This window comes from Podarcis bocagei (genome assembly GCF_964188305.1).
Source record: "Podarcis bocagei genome assembly, chromosome: 3".
NCBI classification, from domain to species: domain Eukaryota; kingdom Metazoa; phylum Chordata; class Lepidosauria; order Squamata; family Lacertidae; genus Podarcis; species Podarcis bocagei.
In genome coordinates this window covers 47607676-47632349 of record NC_138127.1, presented here as the reverse complement: position 1 = coordinate 47632349, position 24674 = coordinate 47607676, and the positions used below count along the sequence as shown (strand labels likewise).

Genomic DNA, 24674 nt, shown 5'->3' with positions numbered 1-24674 from the left:
GAGCACCACAACCCCAGAGTCGGTCATGACTGGACCTAATGGTCAGGGGTCCCTTTACCTTTAAGGGGACAGGCTCTGGAATTTTTGGCTGTAGAGACCCTGCTCACTGGAGCTATGAGGAAAAACAAGCTTTGCAAGTATGTGTTTATAGCTGTACGCTGACATAGCAATAAAACCAGGTCACGCAACTCTCTTGTTCTGTCTGAGATAGTACGGTCCCAAGCAACCTCAAGTTCTGCTGGTTCTCACAAGAGAGTTGATGTAAGCAATGCGTGAACACTTAAAGCACCTTTTTAATTTCAAGAGCACACGGAGCTATGACATCCCTCCCCTCGATGCTGCAATTAGACTTGACATCATTAAATTTCCCATTGCAGCAAATCCAAACCGTTTTTTTAAAGCCTAGCTGTTTCACGAGGGAATTTTTTTTTTTAAGGGTGGAGCTTCAGACAGGGAGGGTAGAGTTAAACACATCTGGCCTGAGAACAAGAAGTTCCCCGCTCCTTGTTTTGGACTCTAATATTTCAAGCATCTCCAAAACAGACACTGGTCTCTTTTGCTGGAATCTTAAAAACATGGTAAGAAGCCTGCTGAATCAGAACAAAAGCCCATCTAGTCCAGCATTCTGCTTCCACTACCACCTTTCAGTGTTTTTAGCCAGTGTTGGAAGTTAAAGTTATGACTGAGTGATGCGATGCAGAGAATTCTAGGGTCACACGGAAAGTCAAGAGCAGATCAAAACTGTAAAATGAACTAGGATGTGTTTTCTTTAGTCAATGTCGCAAGAACGTACTGTTTCACTTTGAAACTGTATTGTGCATACCTGTATGTGAGCCTATAGTTTTTCCTGTAGTTTCAGACAATGGAGAAGGAACCTCGTGGTTTATTTTGAGGGGGCTCCCCGCTTCATTTTGAGGCTGTCTTTTTTGTTTGGTTGCCGCTAAATGTGAACGCTCACGAAATCCAGAATTTTAGTGATTGGGAATGATTTGTGCTCACACACGAAACTTAAGAAAAGAAAGGGTGACTGTTTGACCTTTTGCTCTAGCTATTGTGAGGTCAACACAAATAGCCACCACAAATGCTCTTCAGATTAGATACATTGCTTTTTAGCAACTTAACATTTAGCTGATCCAAGCATGGGCATTGGATAAGCTTTGTTGCTTGAAGTGATCACGTCTTGCTCACATCAACTCTCTTGTGAGAACCAGCAAATCTTGAGGTTGCCTGGGACCGTACTATCTCAGCCAGAACAAGAGGCAGCTGCAGCTTTATTATGCTCACGCGCCTCCCCAGAGAAGGGACTCTCCAGCTGAAAAGTCCGGAGGCCGTCCCTTACCAGCCACCCCGCCCCTCCGTGGGAGCCCGGCTGGGTGGGTGGGACTTTCTCCGAGGGAGCGGCTCCAGCAGCGGAAGCGCGGAGGCGGCCAACGGTGCTTTTCGCCCTGCCGCGGTTTGTTGTGGTTCGGGGTGAGGAAAATGGGGCCGGCGGAGCTCCTGGTCGCCCTGGCAGTCTTGCCGTGGGCCTTCCGCAGCGGGTCTGGCGCGCTGGCACTGCCGGAGAAAGGTACCGTGGGAGGGGAACGGGTCCGGGTTCGGCCTCTTCCTGAAGCGAGGCGCCGCCGGAGCCTGGCGCATTGTTCAGCGCGCCTGGCTCCGCGAATTCGACTCTTAGGAATTCCTGGATTAAGAGGCCTGGGCTATGGGTTTAGGATCTGGTTTCTGGAATGAGTTTTCCGGTATGCCAAAGCTCGGTTGGTTCAGCGCTGGTCATTTTTGCTCGCTTCTGGTCTTGGCGGCGGCGCGCCTTCCCTCTTTGGATTTTACGCATGGTCCGCGCGTCCCGTAGATTAAGTATTTCGAAGGAGGCATCATCTCCAGTTACTGATCTTCGTTGCAAAGTCGACCGGGCACTTTGAAACACACGGGAGAGCCCCCCTTTGAAACCGGCCCATTCGTAATGGGCTGCCCAAAAAATATGGGGACACTTTTTATCCGTGTCAAATTTATTTATTCATTGCGTTTTTATATGCCGCATGTTGTGTGTGCGCCGTTCATGTACCCTGGTGTCAGGTATGCACGAAAGACTTATTATGCCCATCCCAACGCCATTCTAGGCTTCGAGTGAGTCAGGGTTTGTTAGAACTGATTGTGAGGCCTCAAATCCGTACAGCCGAATACAGTACTAAATTGATCTGCCTTGCCAGCCAGCACTGCATTTACTTCCCACATACCGTCAAATATGCAGCTAGTGCTTCCAGGTCACAGAGTTTTAAGTGACTTTAGACCCCTGCTTGTGTTTGGCTCTTCTGTAAGGCTTTGTGATTTGGAAAATGTTTGTGATTTTCTTTTTTCATCCTGTATTGCACTATAGAAGAAGTAGGTTCTCTGGTGCTTATCCATACAAGGAAGTAGATAAGGAAGTTGATTCTTGTATTTTAAGATTTTGCTGGAAGCCGCCCTGAGTGGCAGGGGAAACCCAGCCAGATGGGTGGGGTATAAGTAATAAATTATTATTTATTATTAGAGTTAAGCAACATGGCATAAGCAGATTTACTTAAGTTACAGTAAATATGCCACATAGCATGTGAGTTGTATGCCCAAGTGTGTTGCCTGGATTTTTGTTGCTATAGGTGAGGCAATTTTCAGTCAGAAACTCCCACAACTCAGATCTCCTTTTGCTGTGCTGATCCACAATGAAGCATTCTGTGATAAATTCCCAGTTCACGCAGATTCTACATTGTATTTTTTTAAATAAAAGTATTTATCTACCGCTGTGTCATGTATCACAACAGTTTACAACAATATAAAAGCATACAATAAATCCATTTAAAAAATACTGCAGAACAAAGGAGTTGGTTAGTGCCCAATGTTAACTGTGCTCACACTCAAACTAGCACACAATAACCTGCAAGGGATCTGTGACTGAATTGTGAGAAATTTTTGCCAAAAGGCCACACCCAGTGGCTTCTTTTATTAGTTTTCCAATTATAACCCAATTATACAATACCAAATAGTTCCAAATTAATACAGTTTCATTAAAGTGAGAACTCTTAAATTGGGACAGGGCCAGTCATGGAAGTCGAATGTTGTGTCCAGCGTAATATATTTCAGTGCTATTCTTTTTGTTATTAGAGTGAATGGCAGTCTTTAACGTAATGTGAGAGAAAGTAAAGTGAACCTACCCTTTAGTTTATTTACAAATGCCCCAAGTCCTAAATTTTTCAGCCATGCATATTTTTATTGTGATGTGGCCTTTAGCAGTGTATTTGCTGTGGATTTTTGCTCCCAAACTGGCCGTGCAAAAGGCTGTTAGTGCTTAGGTATGAATCATTAGGTATATCAGTGTGATATTATGTCACCCTTTGTCATAGCTGTCAACGTTTCCCTTTTTTTAAGGGAAATTCCCTTATTCCGAATAGGATTCCTCGCAAGAAAAGGGAAAAGTTGACAGCTATGCCCTTTGTTGACCTAATGTTTCAGACTACAGTTCCCATCAGCCACAGCTATTACAGCTGTGCTGGTTGGGCTGATGGGAGTAGGCGTCCAAAAGCATAGAGGGCACGACATTGGTAAAGACTATATTAGGCGTATAAAGTTATAGATTAATCAGAGTAACACCTGGGTTTGTTTGCTCATGCTGGTGCATGTGATCAAGGGATACATGGGGCTACCTTTGAAGGTGACCCGAAAACTACAGAATGCGGCAACTAGACTGGTGACTGGGAGTGGCCGCCGAGACCATATAACACCGGTCCTGAAAAATCTTCATTGGCTCCCAGTACATTTCTGAGCACAATTCCAAGCGTTGGTGCTGACCTTTAAAGCCCTAAACGGCTTCAGTCCTGTATACCTGAAGGAGCGTCTCCACCCACATCATCTAGCCTGGACACTGAGGTCCAGTGCTGAGGGTCTTCTGGTGGTTCCCTCGCTGTGAGAAGTGAGGTTACAGGGAACCAGGCAGAGGGCCTTCTTGGTAGTGGCGCCCACCCTGTGGAACACCCTTCCTTCAGATGTCAAGGCAATAAACAACTATTTTACTTTTAAAAGACAACTGAAGGCGGCCCTGTTTAGGGGAGTTTTTAATGTCTGATGCTGTATTGTTTTTAATATTCAGTTGGCAGCTTCCCAGAGTGGCTGGGGAAACCCAGCCAGATGGGCGGGGTATAAATAATAAATTATTATAATATTATTATAGGCATGGACTGAAGCATAGTTAAGCAGGGATGTGTGCAGGGGTGAGGCAGCAGAGTAGATGTGCACTTTTGCTCTCTACACCTGTGCTCTGGGGCAGGGGGGGCACACAGTATTGATATGGGGCCTTCAGCAGTTGTACAGTTGATCCAGACAATGATAATCAATAAATCTTGGACTCTGCAAGTTAAGCACACTAGGCTGCTAAACTAACTTGTCCATAAAGGTCACTTAAAATCAGCTGGCCCTGGACCCATGAAATGAATGTAAACTCTTTCTTTTCACAATACTTCTGAATTCTAAAGATAAGTTATTAGTGTTAACCTATTGAATCAGTCTAGTAAGATTTCCACACGTCCTCTGTATCAGGAATAGCTAACTCACAGGCTGCCTCTGTTCCACCAAGCAGCCTTTTGCAGTCTTTAAGACCCTCAAATTTGTCATCTGTTGTTGTTCTAATGTGCTTTTAGTTTGTTAATTTTACTCATGTGGGTTTCCTACTGTGATGCCATGAGCTCTCCAAAATTTGTCAAGATTTTAATTTTTTGATGAGTGCTTCCATAGGTCTCCTGTGACACTGATTCCAAAAAGTTGTTTGTGAGTCCCCAATGGGCCCACTAAATTTGATACTGTATTTAGAAAATAATACTGACTACTACTGTGATGCCATGATGTCAGATTTGTGTGTCTGTGTCTCTAAGATACCTCAAATTTTTTATTCCATATGAATTTAACCAGGAAGGATAAAAAATGATTTAAAATAGTGTAGTCTTTTGGAAAGAAGCTTTTAAAACTGTTCTCACCATGGCCACTTTTGCATTTGGGCTGCCATGTTCATCTTGACATACATGCTCTGAAGAATTGACTATGGTTCAAGGTGGCCTTTGGCTCTTTAGGAAGGCATGAGGAACAGATGTGGAGCAAGTATTTGAAGAGGCACTCGGGAAATCTCTTGGAACTCTAGTTGCGTATTTTCTGGAAATATGTTACGAGATCCCCAGCTTAGTATCGTTTAGCAGCTGGTGTGCTTGTAGCTGCAAAACAATTGTGTAACTCAAGTTTGGAAGGCCTCTAAGGAATAGTGGTTTACTAAAAGCTAGGAACTTTTAGCTTCACATAGTGCATCGTCCTGAGTGTGGAAAGGATATTGACAGCTTAGTGAACTGTCCTTTTCTTCCTTTTGCTTACACTCCTGAAAAGTTTAAAAGATGGCTCCATGATAGAGATAAGTATTATGTTGCCTGCTTTAATGAAAGGTGGATTATCTCTATAACTAAGTACAGTGGTGCCCCGCAAGACGAATGCCTCGCAAGACAGAAAACTCGCTAGACGAAAGGGTTTTCCGTTTTTTGAGCTGCTTCGCAAGACGAATTTCCCTATGGGCTTGCTTCGCAAGACAAAAAACGAAAACGTCTTGCAAGTTTGTTTCCTTTTTCTTAACACCGTTAATACAGTTGCGACTTGACTTCGAGGAGCAACTCATAGTGTGGTAGCATTTTTTGAGGTTTTTGGTTTTTTTATAATATTTTATTAGGTTTTATCAATAGGAAAGTTTAGAAAAATACAAAAACAAAAAAATACAAAATTACAAAATACAAAAATACAGACATTAAACACAAAGAAAGAAAAAGAAAAAACACATATAAAAGAAAACAAAAATTCCCTCTTTCTTAATTGCTCATCTTTAGTTAACTTATTTTCCTGACTTCCTCACGTCTCCCATTTTTGTATCCCTTTTAAAAATTGGTTCAGCAAATTCATGTCCTATTAGTTTATCTATTATTAATCCCATCTTACATTTTACCTTGTTGCTAGAACCCCTTCAATTCATTTCAATGTCATCAGCATTCAAAAATTTTACAATATTTCTGCAAATAAGTTTTAAATTTCCTCCAATCTTCTTCCACCAACTCTTCTCCCTGGTCTCGGATTCTGCCAGTCATTTCCGCCATCTCCATATAGTCTATTAGTTGCATCTGCTGCCTTTTTTTGAGGTTTTTGAAGACTTTGGTGATTTTTGAAGCTTTTCCAAAACTTCTTTTAAATTTTATAACTTTTTTGGGGGGGTGGATTTTGGGTTGGGGTGTTTGGAATTCAAGGACTTGGTGTTGGGGAGGGGTTTGCAAGAATCTGGAAGCTTGTGTGGTTTTTTTCTGCATTTTTATGATTTTCTGTGACCATTGGGCCACTCTGCTGTTTTTTAAAAAAAAAAAAATCTGGATTTGAATTTCTGTGTGGTGGGTGGCTGGGGGAACAGTTGAGGAGGGGGTTCTTCAGCAAGAAGCAAAGAGTGGAAGAGGAACCTTCTTCGAGTTGTCCCCCAGAGTCTTAGAAAATGTACTGTACACTTTGTTGATTTTTAAATGTTTTTCTGTCATGTTTAGAAACTTAATTTATTGTTCCTTCAATTTTTGAAATGCTCTTTACAGTATGTGTGACTTTAAAGAGCAGTTAATAAACTCTTGTTGTACCAAATTTGGCTTTGTTTGGACTTTTTTTGACCATAGGAATGCATTAATTGAATTTCAATGCATTCCTATGGGATTTTGTGCTTCGCAGAAAATGAATTAATTTTGTCTTGCAAGGCACCACTGTAAAATGTATCTTCCCTTTTATCCAGTGGAAGACTCAAAGGCATTCATTTGGAACTTAAAATGTTGCACCTACATTGCACAATATGAGTAAAAACATAACTTGTGGGTGCCAGTGCAAGAGGAAGTCCTGGCTATATTTTACAGTTGTAGATGAAGCATCCTGTGGAGTTTAACAAGGGTACCCACTGTGTGCAAAAACCCTGCAAGGGGTCTGCCCAAATACCAGGAAGCAGCAGGAGTCAGGAGAAGTTGTATTTGTTCATGAGCTACAGAACAGCAGCTCAGCATAGCAGGCAAGACTAAGTGCTTACCCATTTCTACTGAGCTGTGGAGGGAACTACATCAAGAGAGGGGAGGGGTGTTCCTGTCACAGACTAGACCTATCTCTTAATGAGGAAGGCCTCACTCACTACACTAGAAGTGGCTAGACCAGGTGGCTTAGCAGGATTATACAGGATTATTACCCCTGGTTTGTCATGATGTACAGAAAGTTTTGTGGGAAGAAATTGGAAGAAAATGTTGAAATATAGGAAATAGGTAAAAACAACTAGGGAGGGAAATGAGGCTATTAAAAAGTACAATATAACTTTAAGAATGAAGTTTGGTCCCCCCCCCAAAAAAAAACCAACCATTTTTCCTCAGGTCATGTGTTTTAGATCATATGCCTGAAACAAGGTTGAGCTTACAGCTGGTTTTTTTGTTTTTGCAAGGTGTTCTGGGAGCCTCTCTCTCTCTCACTAAAGTGGAGCGTATAAATAATTTAAATTTGGGGTGGTTTTTAGTAGTTAATTCATAGTGAGGGAAGTAGCTTACCAACCTCAAGCTCTCTGTGCCACCTTGGTTCATGCAGGGTGGTACAATTTTTGAAGGCTGGTATCACTGCAGAGCTACAGTTGGTATATTTGTAGAAATTTTCACTTGAATTATCACCTCATTAGACTTACTGACATGTGTCCTGAAATGTCCTGAGTGCAGGCAGGACAGACCTCCTTTGCTTCCGTGCATTTGACATAAGGTCAGAATAAGCTGTAGGTGCCCACATCCTCACATGCAAACCCCTCCATCCAGATTTCAGGCATAGAGGTTGGACATTTCCTACATGTGTAGGAATGCACATGTATGTGACATGTGGGAGGCTGCAGAAACACACAGGGCAATTCTGCTGTCCACCCCACCCCTGGTGTGTTCTGTTTATATCCTTCTGCTAGAATTATAAATAGTCATTTGGTTGGCTGTTTTCAAAATTCATTTAATTCAGTTGCATCAAAGCAGTAATAATCTTTGCCTTTTCAGTGCCTTCACCAAGCAATATTGTCATAGATTCATATAATTTCAACACCTCTGTTCGGTGGGATTACAAAAGTGTGTCTTCAAAGACTCTCTTTACTGTGAGCATCCGGTGCTATGATAGGTAAGACTGTTTTGACTTTGTACCTCCCCCAAATGTTTGTTCGTTCAGTGCTGTCTTCTAATGAATCAGCAGATTAACAAAAATAAACTTTTTTGCAATTTTATCACACTTTATAAATTTGAATATGAACTTCAAATGTTTTCTTTTCTTTTGTTTTACATAGGGCTGGTGACGTGGAAGTTGATAACTGTGTAAACATAACACAACACTATTGTGATATCACCCACAAGGTTGATGAGTCGTGTGATACATTCTGGGTGAAGGTTAAAGCTCTGAATGGACTGCATGAATCAGACTATACGCATTCAGACCGATATCATGTGTTTGAGAATGGTAAGTTGTCATTGAAATATGTAAGGCTTCTAGATCTTGAGTGTGGGCTATCCTTTGCAATGGGGCTAGGGAATCTCCAGGCTGCAGGGCAATCAGGGGCTCACATGGGGGTTCAACTTAGCCCACAAGGTTGCAGTTTGCAGGTGCTCCTGTGTTTGACATGGTCACCGGAGGCTAAGGTGGCATTTTTTTCCACTCTAGCATGTTCACCAGCTACGATCCCTTTTGGACAAAGGTGATCTGGCCACTATACTCCATGCTCTGGTAATTTCCAGATTGGATTACTGAAACGCGCTCTATGTGGGGCTACCCTTGATGACTCAGAAACTTCAGTTGGTCCAAAAGGCAGCAACCAGATTACTCACTGGGGTTCCATTTAAATCTCATACAACTGTGTTTTAACACAGTTGCAGTGGTCCCCGGTTTGTTTCTGGGCCCAATTCAAGGTGCCACTCACATTGCTGTTTGAAGCCCTAAACAACTCAGGCCCCCAATATCTGAAAGACTGTCTCCTTCCCTACAGACCCTCTATGGTGCTGAGACCAGCAGAAAAGGCCCTCTTGGTAGTTCTAAGGCTTGGGTGGGCAGCCAGGAGAGGGCATTCTGTGTGGCGGCCCCTAAGCTATGGAACTACCTACCCACACAGGTGTGCCTCGCACCTTCATTGTACTGTTTAAACACTAGCACCTACAGGTGTTTTCAGGACCCACCTTATTTTTATGGTTGTGGATTGTTTTAAATTGTCTGTAATGTTGTTTTAATGTTGTAACCCATCCTGGGACCTTAAGGTGAAGGGTGGGTACTACTACTACTACTACTATTATTATTCTTTCCCCAAACCACACCTAGCCACACATCAACTGTTACTGATTATGCCAGCTGAAGGGCAGACAGTCAGGGTTTAATACTTCACTGGTTGTCAAGTTCCCAGCAGGGAGCAAAATCACAGAGCAGGGTTAAATCTAGTTATAGGTAGGTAGCCGTGTTGGCCTGCTGTAGTCAAAATAAAATAAAATAAAATTCCTTCCAGTAGCACCTTAGAGACCAACTAAGTTTGTTATTGGCATGAGCTTTTATTGGTATCTGAAGAAGTGTGCATGCACACAAAAGCTCATACCAATAACAAACTTGCCATAGTTGGCCTCTAAGGTGCTACTGGAAGGAAGTTTTTTATCAGGATTAAATCATCATTAATCTGAGTGACAATTAAAGCCAGTGCTTTTTTTCTAGAAAAATAGGTGCCGGTACTCACCATGAAGTTGTTACAGTAAGTGCCACACTTTTTAACAACAAAAGTGCCAGTATTGGGTACCCTGAAAATAATAATAATTTATTTATACCCCACCCATCTGACTGGGCTTCCCCAGCCACTCTGGGTGGTTTCCAACAAAATATTAAAATACAGCACTGATTGTCTGAAAGCAGCTCTTGTACACGACCTTTTTGAAAGAGACTTCTGCAAAGGCTTTAAGCCTGTCCCTGCACTCCAGGTTGAGCCCCTCCAAAGGGGAGCGGCTGTCTTAAAGTCTTTTGTAAATCTCCCTCTTTTAAGTCCCCAGTCTCGGAGGCTAAGAAGCGAAGTGCAAGGTGACGTGGAAAAGGGTTTGCAAGTCTCCTTTATTCCCCTCTGAGATCAGGAACTTAAAGCGGGGAGACTCACAGAGCCCTTTGCAAGGCTCCCCTCGCTCCCCTTTTAAGCCTCCAAGCTCAGGGGCTTAAGAATGGAGCATGGGGAGTACGCCTGGGTGATAATATTGATTTATCACCCAGGACCGGTATGAGGAGCACACCACGATGTTGGTTTCACTTAGCGATATATCACTGGTGAAACCGCCACCACTCCTGAGTCCCTCTGCTAGCAGCGTCCACTGGGGGGAGTCAAGAGTTCCTTCCTCAAGCAGGCACTGCTAGCAGAGGGACTCAGGCGCAGCGGTGGTTTCACCAGCTGAGTGAAACCGCCATCCCAAACTGCCCTCATACAACACAGAGGGAGAAACGAGCTATATCGGCAAGACGGCGATACAGCTTGTTCCTCCCTCTGCATCTTTAAACTGCTCAACTGAGTGTACAGCTGCCCTTGCTTCGATTGAGCAGTTAAAGGAGCCCCCGGCCTGGCAATGTCTCCCACAAGCCAGTGGTGGGGTGGAGGCTCTGAAACTGCTCCGCTGAGGGGAGCGCAGTTGCCACTCCTCAGCTGAGCAGTTTAATATCCCCCCCCCCCCCATCTGAGGCAGCTCCGGTGCTCTCGCAGCTCACACATGAATGGCAAAAGCATCGGGGCTGCTTTAACTGCTCGCTGTGGGGAGCAGCAACCCTCTCCCCTCAGCTGAGCAGCGCAAACAATTGCGTTGTCCCAGTCTGCAAGCCTGGGTGAAACTGCCTCAGCTCTTGCCAGCGCATCTTGTTTTTTCAGCATCCTGGTATATCGCCAACCCCCGCGGTGTTTGGCTAGCGATACACCGTGATGTCGACAAGCTGATATCGCCCAACCCTAAGGGGGAGATATGTGTGGCACAGGTGAGCAGCCTATGACAAATAGTACCTGCCTCCAATTAAAATAGCTTTGTTAATGCTCCTATTATGATTCATGAGGGATAGCTTCACAATTTCCTTACTGAGTATCTTCACAGGTTGTCGATTCTCTCTATTGGGTATCATTTTAATTACTTCTGTAGTACTTCACAGAGTTAAAAGAAAAGTATAGTTGTTATTCTTGCAGCACAACACTTTGCGGTATATTAAGAGAATGGCATGACCCAGGCAGCCTGATCCCTACATACAGTAGAATTTTAGCCAATACAAATGGGCTGAGGGTTGCATTCTGTCCACAAGTTGTTCCCCAGATAAGATCTGATGATTCACCCATACTGCTTCAATCACGCTGATAAATGTTTAAAGTTGTCTGTAGCTAACTTTCTTGCATTGCAGTACTGTGAACTGTTTGATATTAATAAGAAGAGTTTAACTGTTTCAGGCCGAATAGCACCACCAAAATTTAATATCTACATTGAGAATCATGAAATAATAGTTGATACTGAAGTTCCTCTCACTCCATATGGCAAGAAGTTCCCACTTACTTTAAGGGCAAACATCACAGACTTCACCTCCAGAGTGTTCCTTTGGGAAAAAGGACACCCGAAAAAGGTATATTTAAGACTATCAACTTCTCTGCCTAATGTAGAGGCTATTTTTGATGTGATGCTCAGAGAACAATTTCAGCATAGTTCTGATAAGCTTCAGTTCACCAGCAGGCACATGAAGTATATTCCACACATTTTTTAGGAAACTGGAAGTTGCCTAATGGCTGGACTTCTGGGTGTGCTTTGTTTCCTGTTTCCTGCTGTATACTTCATATTCTTGAGGTGTGAAGGGACATCCTGTTTTTCTTCTTGATATTAGCATGGGGAAGGTAAAGGCCTGGGAAAAAAATGTGTTTCTTTCAAAGTGTGTGCTTGCATCTCTCAATCTACAAGTGTACCACTGATAGCACTATTTACCCTTAAGGGCATAGTTGGCCAGATTTCTTTTTGATAAGTGCTGCAAACCTCAACGACATAAATTCACATGATTGACCTGTTCATTTATGCTAAAGCACTGACAGTTTTGCAATGACAGTTGGAATTCTTTACCCAAGTCATTCCTGTTACTTACTGTGTTCAGAATCTGTGTGTGTGTCTCTGAATCAGGAGTACTGCATAGAGATCTTAATGGACAATCTCATGTTCAGTGTGTGACTGTTCAATGTGCTACTCATCACAGCAAGACAATTGAAAACAATACATTGAAAACAATTTATGTTAAACAGGTTTCTAAGTATCGTGTACATTAGGGTACAGTTAAAGTTTCAGTTTCCACATTTTTTTCAAGAAACAAAGCTTTATCTCTTAGAGTACTGATGGTTTAATTGTGCTACAGCAGTAACAATAGTATATAGTGTCTTTTAAAATAAGGTGGTAATTTACCACACCCACACCAACATGCACCTACCTTACAATTTAAGAGAAGAAATCACCAGGGAGGAAGAGATTTGTGAAAATTATGTAGGATCCAGCTGCATATTGCCACTGAAGACCTGGGGCAGTGCTTCCACATTGGATTAGAATAAAGGTTAAGGTAAAGGTGCGGCTGACCATTAGGTCCAGTCGCGGACAAGTCTGGGGTTGCACACTCATCTCGCTCTATGTGCTGAGGGAGCCGGCGTTTGTCTGCAGACAGTTTCCGGGTCATGTGGCCAGCATGACTAAGCCGCTTCTGGCGAACAAGAGCAGCACACGGAAATGCTGTTTACCTTCCCACTAGAGCGGTTCCTATTTATCTACTTGCACTTTGACGTGCTTCCGAACTGCTAGGTTGGCAGGAGCAGGGACTGAGCAACGGGAGCTCACCCCGTTGCAGGGATTCGAACTGCTGACCTTCCGATCGACAAGCCCTAGGCTCAGTGGTTTACACTACAGCACCACCCACGTCCCTCTGGATTAGAATAATGAGCACTAAAGAATGAAAATGAGGGGCAGCAGAGAAAGAAAGGGACTTGGTGAGGAAGAGAGTGCTAGCAAAATGTTGGGAACGAGTAGGGTCACATTGTGAGAGAAAAGACAAAACAAAGGACAAGAGAATGCAGGCACTTAGAAGCAAAGAGCAAAAGTTTAAAATGAATGTAATAATGAAAGGGGAGCCAGTAAAGAAGACAGAAGTGGTCAGTCCAAGATGGGCAAAATGAGTAGCAGATTTAAAAACTCAAGATCGAGGGTGGAGAAGAGAATTAAGCATACCTGGGGAGGGAATTAGGCAAGCTTGATGCTTTAAGTAATAGAGGCAGCATAAAATCAGTGTAAACCAATGTTTTAGTTGTAAGAGGAGAAAGAATGAAATTTGGAAATATTCAACAAATGCAAAAGTCAGGATAATGTAATGGTAAAGAAGAAAAGACAGAAATTTCTGTCTCTTTTTTAAATAGACTTTTAAAAAGAGACAGTAATAATGGAACTAAAGAGGAGGAGCGGTAAAGAGGAGGAACTATAAAGTCGATATATATTTCTTAGTTATTTCATTTGAAACAGTTGGGGGGCAGGGCGGAATCCCAATATGTATTTTCATGTATCTAGGTATATGCCCCACAATATGTTGGTCATTGATTTAAAGATACCACAAGTCCCTTGTTCTAACTCTGTGAGGCTAAATCAGTATTTCAGTGAACGAGAAGACAGCTGATGAGAAGCAATAACATGGTTCTGTTAAGCAGAAAAACCCCAATAGCTTTTAAGAGCACAAAGAGGGATGCTGCATATTGAAATAGCAATGAGGTTAGAAAGAAGGGAAGAATGTGGACCAGGACCCTGATTAGTTGAAACACCACTGACACGGAAGTAGGAATGGAGGTGGAGGGGAGGACTGAGGAAAGGGGGAAATGAGAAAATTGATTGCATCATGTTAGGAACAGGGAAGTAAACCACATACCGTATAAATCATGCAGTGGGGAAACAGAGATGGATAATCTGACTAATTCTAAGAACATGGAAAGAAAAATCTGGTTGTATCATGGAGCCCGTAAAAAAGGCTTTTTCCATTCTGCAAATCTTCAGTAGTAAATTAGGTTGTTAGTAGGCAGCGTTTAAATCAGCTGGCAGCCCCCTTCCTGTTTCCTTGCATATATTGTATTTACATAAACAAGTGTAACTTTAAAAAAAGTTTTTTTGTTATTTACAGCGTCAGAAATTTGAGGCAGAGGACACATCATGTAGTGACACATCATGTACCATATTTATTCAAGTTCCTTCTTCGGAAAGCTTGTATTGTGTTTCAGTTCAAGGATTTTCAGAAGAGTTTGCCATTCAGAGTGAAGAATCTGAAGAGAGGTGTATTGACATTCCTCCTAAACACTCATCAGGTAAATAAGTTAATTCTTCATTATTTTGAAAGCCTCATAATCTGCAGAGCAGAGGATCATACAGAGGCACCAGGACAGGGTGGGGAACCTTTACGGCTCTATGGGCCACAGTCTTAACAAAATCTGCCTCATAAACCAAATTGGACAGGTTGGCAAGCCAGCTACCCCTTAGTCACCTGCCATCATTGTGATGTCACATGATTGACTGGGTGGGGGTGGACTGCAGCCTCCACATCTTTGCAAAAACAGCCTCTTTCCTCCTTTACTTAGAAGTAACCACCACTGAATTCAGTGGTTACCGTGGTCACTCAGCTTCATAATTTGGAGTAGAGGAGGATCACAACTTTCACAGGGGTTAGGTTCGGAGATTGTACATATAGTCAAAACTGTGTGTAGCTAGAACAACCCTGGAATCACTCCCACCTGACCATCCCTGCCTTTCCAGTGCTGGCACACTGTGCAGGTCTTGCCTGCAACGCAAGGTGTCAGGAGCCTCTCAGAACCCAGTAAGCAAGGCAGAGGGCTTAAAGGTGCTTTCTGCGCCAGCACTTTTCAGCTCTCTGCTTTGCGTGCCTTTGTGTGACCCCGGGTGACCAGCCACCAGGTGCATAAAGCTGCAATCGTGCAAATTAAGAGTGTGCAAGTTGCAAGTCGACTGTACTTTCATAGTTGCCATTCTGTCTAGATTCACAGGTGCTAGTTCAGCTTTTTCTGACTGCTCCATCTTTATAACCTCCATCTGTTCAACTGCTGCAGTTATGGGACGGCCCACAAACATATCCAGGGAGTTCTGTGTTTCAAAATGCAGCTTCCTGGTTCCTAATTTGTGAGAGGGAACCCAGGATGTCAGTCTAGCTTCTTCAGAATCGTTCTCCCACCCACACCTTCAGTAGAACTCCCTACTGACGGAAGACTGCCCCTCTCAAGCTAGAAATGCTACCTACAGTAGTTGTACCTTGGTTTTCGAACAGCCTAGTTCTTGAACATTTTGGCTCCCAAACGATCGAAACCCAGAAGTGACTGTTCCGGTTTTTGAATGTTCATTTGGAAGCTGCACGTCTGACAGGGCTTCTGCAGCTTCTGATTGGCTGCAGGAGCTTCCTGGAGCCAACCAGAAGCAACACTTTGGTTTTCAAACGTTTTGGAAGTCAAGCGGACTTCTGGAATGGATTCCATTTGACTTCCAAGGTATGACTGTATAGATGTAATGAGTTTAAAACAGATTCTATCATGCTCTCATGGATAACTGTGTGTGTGTGTGTGTGTGTGTGTGTGTGTGAGAGAGAGAGAGAGAGAGAGAGAGAGAGAGAGAGAGAGAGAGAGAGAGTCCATGTATCCAGATTGTGCTCCAGGCTGTTGTATAAATAGCTCTGCGCTGCCAAGGAAGGACTTGTTAATTTACTGAAAAATACAGTGGTGCCTCGCAAGACGAAATTAATCCATTCCGCGGGTCTCTTCGTCTTGCGGTTTTTTCGTCTTACGAAGCACGGCTATTATCGGCTTAGCGGCTATTAACGGCTTAGTGGCTATTAGTGGCTTAGCGGCTTTAAGAAAAAGGAAACGAACTCGCAAGAACTCGCAAGACGTTTCGTCTTGCGAAGCAAGCCCATAGGGAAATTCGTCTTGCGGAACGACTCAAAAAACGGAAAACTCTTTCGTCTTGCGCGTTTTTCGTCTTGCGAGGCATTCGTCTTGCGAGGTACCACTGTATCTGTACTATTTTGAAATGTGTAGCATACGTATATGTGTGAATTAATAGTATTAGACCCAATGCCTTGTTATTGTATCAAATGTCTCTCTCTTTAATTTTGTAGATTTAACAGTGCCTATAACTCTAGGTGTTATTGGATTTCTTCTTTTGGCGGGATTCCTTGCAGGAATCTACAGATGTTTCAGTAAAAAACAGAGAACAATTAAACTTCCTAAGTCTCTGGTAAGTTCTCTGTAGGAGCCTAAAGCTCTTTTTTTCATACGTTGTTGTTGTCTTCGTGACCCCATGGACCAGAGCACGCCTGGCACTCCTGTCTTCCACTGCCTCCCGCAGCTTGGTCAAACTCATGCTGGTAGCTTCGAGAACACTGTCCAACCATCTCGTCCTCTGTCGTACCCTTCTCCTTGTGCCCTCAATCTTTCCCAGCATCAGGGTCTTTTCCAGGGAATCTTCTCTTCTCATGAGGTGGTCAAAGTATTGGAGCCTCAGCTTCACGATCTGTCCTTCCAGTGAGTACTCAGGGCTGATTTCCTTAAGAATGGATAGGTTTGATCTTCTTGCAGTCCATGGGACTCTCAAGTCCTCCAGCACCATAATTCAAAAGCATCAATTCTTCTGCGATCTGCCTTCTTTATGGCCCACTCTCACTTCCATATATCACTACTGGGAAAACCATAGCTTTAACTATATGGACCTTTCTTCATATATTATGTCTTAATAGCTAACAGACTCAAATTTTATTTTGTTGGTTATTTTAGAAAACTTACATACTGCTTTATAGCTTCAAGAGACTCCCAAAGAGGGTTGCAAATGTTTTCAAAATACAGTCATACACAATTATAATATTATGCACTATGTAGCATTCAGTAGAACACATTGAGTAAGCCAGGCATAGGCAAACTCGGCCCTCCAAATGTTTTGGCACTACAATTCCCATCATCCCTGACCATTGGTCCTGTTAGCTAGGAATGATGGGAGTTGTAGTCCCAAAACATCTGGAGGGCAGAGTTTGTCTATGCCTGGAGTAAGCGAGGACTGCTTTCTACCTAATAACCTCTGCTGTTCAGGCCCAAAGCTGAAAAAAACCTTCCGCTGCTGGTATAAAATGCTTTGACGCAGCACTGACAAAAATGTCGGGCCCAAGTGACTATTAGATGGTAGCAACAGTGTTCAGAATGCAGTGTCCATGGCATAGCATTGCATTGTGGGGAGATTAGAAATGCTGTCAGCAAGTTCAGCCACATGGGGCCCTGTACACATCTTGGTCCCTGTGGTGCCTGACACAACCTGGCAGTATTAGTAGTCAAAAGCAAAGGCCTCCACAGCCAGATTCATTGGTGTGGCGACCATTTTAACTTTTATGGCATTTATCCCACTTTTTTGTTTTAAATATCCAAATACACCTTTATGTTCAAATGATGAATAAAAGATTTCAATGCATCATTTCAATTTAAGCAAAACATAAGATTGAGTATTTTATCTTGAAATCTCATATTCCAGTGATTTATGAACTCCCATCTTTCAGTAAGCTTATGGATTACTTGGACTTCCTTACTTCTCTTACAATTTTTATAGAGCTTATAACTAAACATGGGAGCTGTATGACAAATTTATAACATATTTTATTATGATTTATTTGTGTTGGACCGGATTATTATATTTTGCTCTTTCTTCAGCTTGTAAACTGCCTTGTGCATAGCAATATAGAAAGGCGGTATAAAAATTAAAAGTGAAATGAAATGAAATGAAGGACAGGGAAGAAGCTGGAAGATGAGCAAACTGATGCACTCCCATGTGTTCATGCATGCTAAAACGGATGAGAAATGGGCTGTGTGTTATCTTTTGTTTCCAAGGAAAATAACTTGCTACTAATTTTTTCATTTCCTTTTTCGTTTCTTAAGGCTGCTGTGGTAAGAAACATGAACCCAGTCAACTTTGACCCCAGACCAGAAGGCAGACATGCTGTTCTTGTAACTGAACCAGACATTAAGTCAGAGTCAGATCCCTCAGGAGAGACCACTGGCCTCAGTGACTCTGACCAAGAAGCAGATACACTTCACTCTCAGAGAACTTCAAGTCTCCATGAAGGCATTATTGTGGAAATCTCTGAAGGTGAACAAAGCGCCGAAGAGAATGAAAATTATTTTAGAGACGTCAGTGGCCAAGAAGAGATGTGTAGCTGTGTTCCAAATCTGGATCTTCCCAATGCAGATGTGGAACAACACACACTCCCAGATAGCTGCAGAAACATTTCTGGTTATGACAGGCGTTGGCTTCCTCCTGGTGTGGAAGAATGGCTGAAAACACAGAGTTCCAGTGACACACCAGAAGCCTAAGAGGTCCGTTTCTCAATCTGAGAACATTGTAAAAGAGAGAGAGAGAAGCAATTACTTTTGACTGTCACAAATATCCATTGTAAAGGTTTATAAGCACTTAGGGTTATCTGAAGTATTCTGCTATGAATTTGAAGAATTGTAGAGTTGGAAGGAAGCCTGAGGGTCAGCTGGTCCAACCCCCTGCAATGCAAGAATCATAATCTTTTGCTACCCCCACTGTGGGAAGCAGTATGCTTTTTTGAATACTGGCTGCAGGAAACCTCAGGATGTGAAATGCTGCTGTGTTTCAGGCCCTGGTTATGTGCTTCCTGTAGGCATCTGCTTGGCCAACTAACTGTGAGAACAGCATTCAGACCTAGATGGATCACTTGCTGCAATTTTTTACTTCTCATAATATATCTTTATGATGTGAAATTTGAAACTATGATTTCCCAATCCTACAGAAGGTATGTTGCAAGCTAACACTCACATATTTAAGAGTAAGCCACATTGAATCTCTTACTTCAAAGAAGACCTGACAGTTTTATTATAACCAAAGACTTAGTTTAATTGTACAGCTACATGCACACTTCTAGAGAAGGGCTTCAGCTAACTTTTCTAATAATAGCTATATAGATACAGTTAAATAAGTTTCCATAAATATCCTCAAGCATTAATTTGTACCCGCCGCACCAACATGCTTGGGCCTTGGTCTGTGGTCAACTGATTTTAATGCCCCTCTATCTGGATACCTTCCCCTAACTGTGTAGAGAAGATCTTTTCCGGTCTAGTGTAGTTCGCTCTTCCTTTTCTTTGGACTGAGAGTTGGAACTGATAAAAACTCTCTTCGCCACATAGATGGGTGCAAATACAGGTCGCGTCCCTTGCGACTGCAAAGCCTGTGAGCTACAGCCATGTATAAAATGAAGTGTGTGTGAATTGATAGTAATTACACCCTCACCCTTGTTTGTTCTCAGGTACCATGTTCACTTCTGAAAGGCATTATTATGAGCAATAGGTTCACATTAATGCATCTCCCCAAATTGCATTTTCATTTCACCCACTGGCAGGGCAGCGTTTAAAAATCTGATACTCATAACAAGACACAGCTCACTTGGAAGTGGGGGGGGGGGGAGCCTAATAGAATGACAGTAACACACCAGATGCTCCAGCCTCATAAATTAGGAAAAGATTATGCATAGCCAGCTGTACCATATAAATGCCCAGTTTTTTATACTGCTCCATGACTCTTGGTGTTTATCATATGGTCTAGCATCTGGTCAGCCCTGTCCACTTCCTATATATCTGCTCTGCTTTGGGGGTTATTTATATTCAGGGCTTTCTCCCCCGTTTGTATTGTTCCTTAGTCTAGTCTACCTATAATAAGACACAAATGTGGGCTGACATGGGGGGGGGCACACACCACACAATGTCAAACAGGGACTAGACAGCAAAAAAGGGGAAGCAATGCACTAACTGGCGTCACATGGGGAACTGAATAGACGGAAGTCAGAGGATTTCTATACAGTCTCCCTTTTTACTGCAGATTCATTGCGTATGTGCAATGCAGTATATGCTTACCCACTGCAGGAAGAGCTGCTTGACCTTCCTAAACTAATGAACTGTTCAGCAAAATCTTCATTTCTACCTGAGATTATCAAGGCATTTTGGGGCCATCTAAATACTGTTCTGGGTTTTTGAACAACCTACAGATAGGCTGACTCTGCAGAGCCCAAGGCTGAAGCGTTCACCCATTCTGCCAGTAGTATGGTGGTGGAGATGTAACCACAGATTGGGAAGTACCTACATTGGTGGGGGGGGGGGTGACAAGTGACCATAAGGGCCACAGTAACTCTCTCCTGATAGGTAGGCATTCCGCCACCTACCCACACAATAAACCTATTGAGAGCCAGTGAGGTGTTGTGGTTAAGAGCGGTAGTCTCATAATCTGGGAAACCGGGTTCGCGTCTCCGCTCCTCCACATGCAGCTGCTGGGTGACCTTGGGCTAGTCACACTTCTTTGAAGTCTCTCAGCCCCACTCACCTCACAGAGTGTTTGTTGTGGGGGAGGAAGGGAAAGGAGAATGTCAGCCGCTTTGAGACTCCTTAAAGGGAGTGAAAGGCGGGATATCAAATCCAAACTCTTCTTCTGTGATACAGGAAGTGCACTGTTTACTCTGAATTGGCTCCATTAGCCCTCAGTGATGTCACAGTGCCAATCAGGTGGGTTATTGAGTGTTGGGGATGCCATTGCATCTACATTGTGTTGCCTGAGATCACACTGTGAGGAAGAAGCGGTTCCAGTGGACAAAGGAAAATATATGCCAAAGCAACTACTGCCCGTTCAGCAACAAAAAAGTTCATCCTAGTTTCTTTACAAGTGGGTGATTAATATGGTGCCAGTTAAACTTCATGTTTGCAGCTTTTATTTTATTTCTGATTAGTTCTCTGTTTATATCTGAGAGCCATATCTGTGGTTAGCCTAGGGTTTAACACTGATCTGTAATGTGTGAGAGCCAGCGTGGTGTAGTGGTTAAGAGCGGTGGACTCATAATCTGGTGAACCGGGTTTGCGTCTCCGCTCCTCCACATGCAGCTGCTGGGTGACCTTGGGCTAGTCACACTTCTCTGAAGTCTCTCAGCCCCACTCACCTCACAGAGTGTCTGTTGTGGGGGAGGAAGGGAAAGGAGAATGTTAGCTGCTTTGAGACTCCTTAGGATAGTGATAAAGTGGGATATCAATCCAAACTCCTCCTCTTCTTTATCCCCTCCTCTCTGTCCTCTGACCAACATTAGCCACAAGGTTCTAAAAATGCTGTGTTTGAATTATGGGCATGGAACTTCTAATCCAAGTTTGTAATGTTAAAGCACTTTTGTACAGATTTGTTTTTAATTACATGTTTGTTATAAAAATATATGTGTGTGTCTTTATATTTCTTATTTTCATAAGTGACTGTTGGCTAGAAGGCAAAATAAACATTCCTTCTGGAAGACACCAATTACATAAATATTTCTGCATGGAATTTGTTTTGAAATAAACTTAAAAATGCAGGCACCAGAAAGGAAGAACATCTCAGTACAACAAGATCACTAATGTAAGGGGGAAAGGGTGTATAGCGATAACAGTTCTTAGTAAATTCTGAATAAACTGGTGGGACACTTAAACAGCCTTAGTTCACTAAAACGTTTAAGTTACAGATAGGTAGCCGTGTTGGTCTGCCATAGTCAAAATAAAAAAATTCCTTCCAGTAGCACCTTAAAGACCAACTAAGTTAGTTCTTGGTATGAGCTTTCGTGTGCATGCACACTTCTTCAGATACACTGAAACAGAAGTTGCCAGATCCTTCTATATAGTGAGAAGGTGGGGAGGGGTATTACTCAGAAGGGTGGTGGGAATGGGAGATTGGCAGATAGCTGAGATGAGCCTGTTGACGACTCTTAACGACTGCAATAGGTCTTACAGGAAAAGGCAAGGGGTGAGAAGGTGAAAAATGGCTTAGTCATGTATAATGAGATAAGAATCCAATGTCTCTGTTCAGACCAGGTCTCTCCATGGTTTTGAGTTTGGTAATGAGTTGCAATTCAGCAGCTTCTCTTTCCAGTCTATTTCTGAAATTCCCAGGACATTCAATCTCTTCAATTCACTTCAATCTCCCAGGACATTCTATACAAGATCTCAAAGTAGCTGTTTTACTACAAAGGAATTTCAGAAATAGACTGGAAAGAGAAGCTGCTGAATTGCAACTTCTCACTATATAGAAGGATCTGGCAACTTCTGTTTCAGTGTATCTGAAGAAGTGTGCATGCACACGAAAGCTCATACCAAGAACTAACTTAGTTGGTCTTTAAGGTGCTACTGGAAGGAATTTTTTTATTTTAAAAAGTTTAAATCATGGAAAAAATAATGCCAATAGATGGCACTCTTGTTCTGTGTTTTCCAGACTAGCATCTGGACAGTAATTGATTCCAGCTAAGGCAAGGAAGCTATGATTAGTTTCTGTTCTTCACAGTAGCTATCTTATAGACATAGAAAATTTTAGTGCATATTATTAGATCAACTGTCTCTGTTAAATTGAAGAAATGTACTTGAGTTCTTTTTCTTTTTTAAATTATACTCAAACACTGCTCAGTATCTTACTTCCTTTTGTCACTTCATATACCATGTAAGCCTCCTGAGCTGTGACGAAAACAGAATTGGAGATTTGGGGGGGGGCTCTTTCCCCATCAACAAAGTACCCTTTCGTTTGCAGAGAACTTCCATCTCTGCAGCATTTTGGAACCTTGGCAACCTAGAGGACTAGCTGCTTTGAATGTAACTATGCCAGTGGCCATTGCAAGTTACCAAAAGACCTAGGAAGCTGCCTTCTACTGAGTCAGACCATCAGTCCATCTAGCTCAACATTGTCTACAGGATTTCAGGAGGGTCTCTCCCAGTCCTGCTTGGAGGTGCTGGGGTTTGAACCTGGGATCTTTTGGATGCAAAGCACATACTATGTCACCCTTGCCAATACAGCAGCAAGCGATTCCTTACTGTGACAGAAAAAAGGAAGAAGCCTGAGGCCACAATTCTCCATAGTTGAGAGAGAGAGAGAGAGAGATTCTCTCGCTGTCTCCCCGTCCCAGTATGCCACACAGGTCCAAAGGAACAATTTAGACTGATGTACAGAGAACAGACTTCATCCATGTAGATCCACCAGTATTGGTGTCTCCTCTGTGGTTATGCCAGCTATACCCCAACAATTTAATGAGAATATACCCTGCCATGTAACGGATGCTTTAGCTGAGATTCCTGCATTGGAGGAGGAAAGACCCTGGATGACCCACGGGATCCCTTCCAACTCCACAATTCTATAACAAGTCAGTATCTTCAGTACCTCTATAGACTTGAGATTGGGTCATGGTCATCCAGCGGAGGTGGGTTAAGAGGGGCATTTGTGCCTCCTTCCAGTTGAAAAATAATCCCCGGTTCCCAGCTTTCATCATTTTATTAAGAGGTTAAGTTTCTGGCATTGGCAGAACCGGAGATCATGCAAAATGTACAGGTATTATTCTCAATGTTATTATGTGAGAAACTAGCCTGCTCCCCCTTTTTCAAGTTCTACTCCCCACTCCACCCCCCCCAAAAAAAATACCCCTGTGGATGCTGATGAACATGGCACAGAATTTTGAAGGCCTGTTGTCCTGGCATTGAGAACCTAGTGGTCTGTTGTGCTTCATCGCTTCCCCATCACTGGTTTGGAACACAAAACATACTTGAATAAATAATCTAGAGGCACTATCTGGTTTTGGTGTTCATTTTGGCACACTGCACGATGGCTCAGCAGAAGAACCCACTTAACCAGCTTGGACAAGAGCTAAGTCCTAGGCTTGGTTCTGCTTTTAGGGTTTGTGTGTCTTAGGAACAGCTTGGTTATCAGTACAATCAGCAGTGTGATTTCTGTTATGGAACTTGCATACCTTTCCCACGGGGCTCCTAAGGTTTTAAACAGATGTTAAATGGCAGGGTGTGTCAGGCCAACTAAGGATGCCAAGGTGTAGCAAGTGCAGACTTATGCCACACACCTTACTGAGAAATACAGGTGTTTTGAAGGCAAAAAATGCCACTGCTCAGTTATGGCACCACAAGTCCAGGCTTATGCAAGGCAATTGGGGTAAGCCCATAAACCACTTTCTCCTGCAAAGGTAGGCGGGGTGGGAAAAGACTGTCACTGTACACTGCTAGAGTTACAAATCAAGGCTGCAAGTCTACCGCCAGGTTCGGGCAGCCTTCCTCTGAATGCCTCTTCCTGGGGAACCATAGTGGAAGAAGACTCTTGCGCTCTTGTCCTGCACACGACAGGAGGCAGCTGGCTGGCCGCTGTGGAAAATGGGGTGCTGGACGTAGACCGGCCTTTGGTCTGATGCAGCAATCATCGAGAATTATACCTAAATTAGCAGTGATACCAAACAAAAACTGGCAAGGCGTCAACAAAAGCCAATAGAATTACAGTGGTACCTCAGGTTACATACGCTTCAGGTTACATACGCTTCAGCTTACAGACTCCGCTAACCCAGAAATATTACCTCGGGTTAAGTACTTTGCTTCAGGATGAGAACAGAAATCGTGCTCCGGCGGTGTGACAGCAGCGGGAGGCCCCATTAGCTAAAGTGGTGCTTCAGGTTAAGAACAGTTTCAGGTTAAGTACGGACCTCCGGAACGAATTAAGTACTTAACCTAAGGTACCACTGTA

The 24674-nt window shown here is 43.0% G+C and overlaps 1 protein-coding gene and 1 long non-coding RNA gene across 3 annotated transcripts in view; one reads left to right on the top strand and one right to left on the bottom strand.

Annotated features, from left to right (window-relative positions):
* Positions 1–24674, bottom strand: part of LOC308583704 — a 137755-nt gene that overhangs the window by 43302 nt on the left and 69779 nt on the right. The window contains exon 3 of one of the 2 annotated variants that reach the window (XR_014006364.1): positions 11689–11949. The exons of the other annotated variant lie outside the window; for it this stretch is intronic. This is a non-coding gene — a long non-coding RNA (uncharacterized lncRNA). Of the gene's footprint in view, positions 1–11688; positions 11950–24674 lie in introns of those variants that run through there. 2 annotated transcript variants of the gene reach the window in all.
* IFNGR1 (interferon gamma receptor 1) lies at positions 1403–21452 on the top strand. Its single transcript, XM_081187897.1, has 7 exons — positions 1403–1567; positions 8082–8199; positions 8363–8532; positions 11507–11676; positions 14239–14419; positions 16234–16352; positions 18032–21452. The coding sequence occupies exons 1-7, from the start codon at positions 1480–1482 to the stop codon at positions 18464–18466; spliced, it is 1281 nt and encodes a 426-aa protein (XP_081044023.1). The 5' UTR covers positions 1403–1479; the 3' UTR covers positions 18467–21452.

Bases quoted from the DNA above. Each gene is read 5' to 3' on its own strand.
- IFNGR1 (XM_081187897.1), top strand. From the start codon at position 1,480: ATGGGGCCGGCGGAGCTCCTGGTCGCCCTGGCAGTCTTGCCGTGGGCC. The intron at 8,533-11,506 runs GTAAGTTGTCAT...TAACTGTTTCAG, and splicing joins ATATCATGTGTTTGAGAATG to GCCGAATAGCACCACCAAAA. The intron at 11,677-14,238 runs GTATATTTAAGA...TGTTATTTACAG, and splicing joins AAAAAGGACACCCGAAAAAG to CGTCAGAAATTTGAGGCAGA.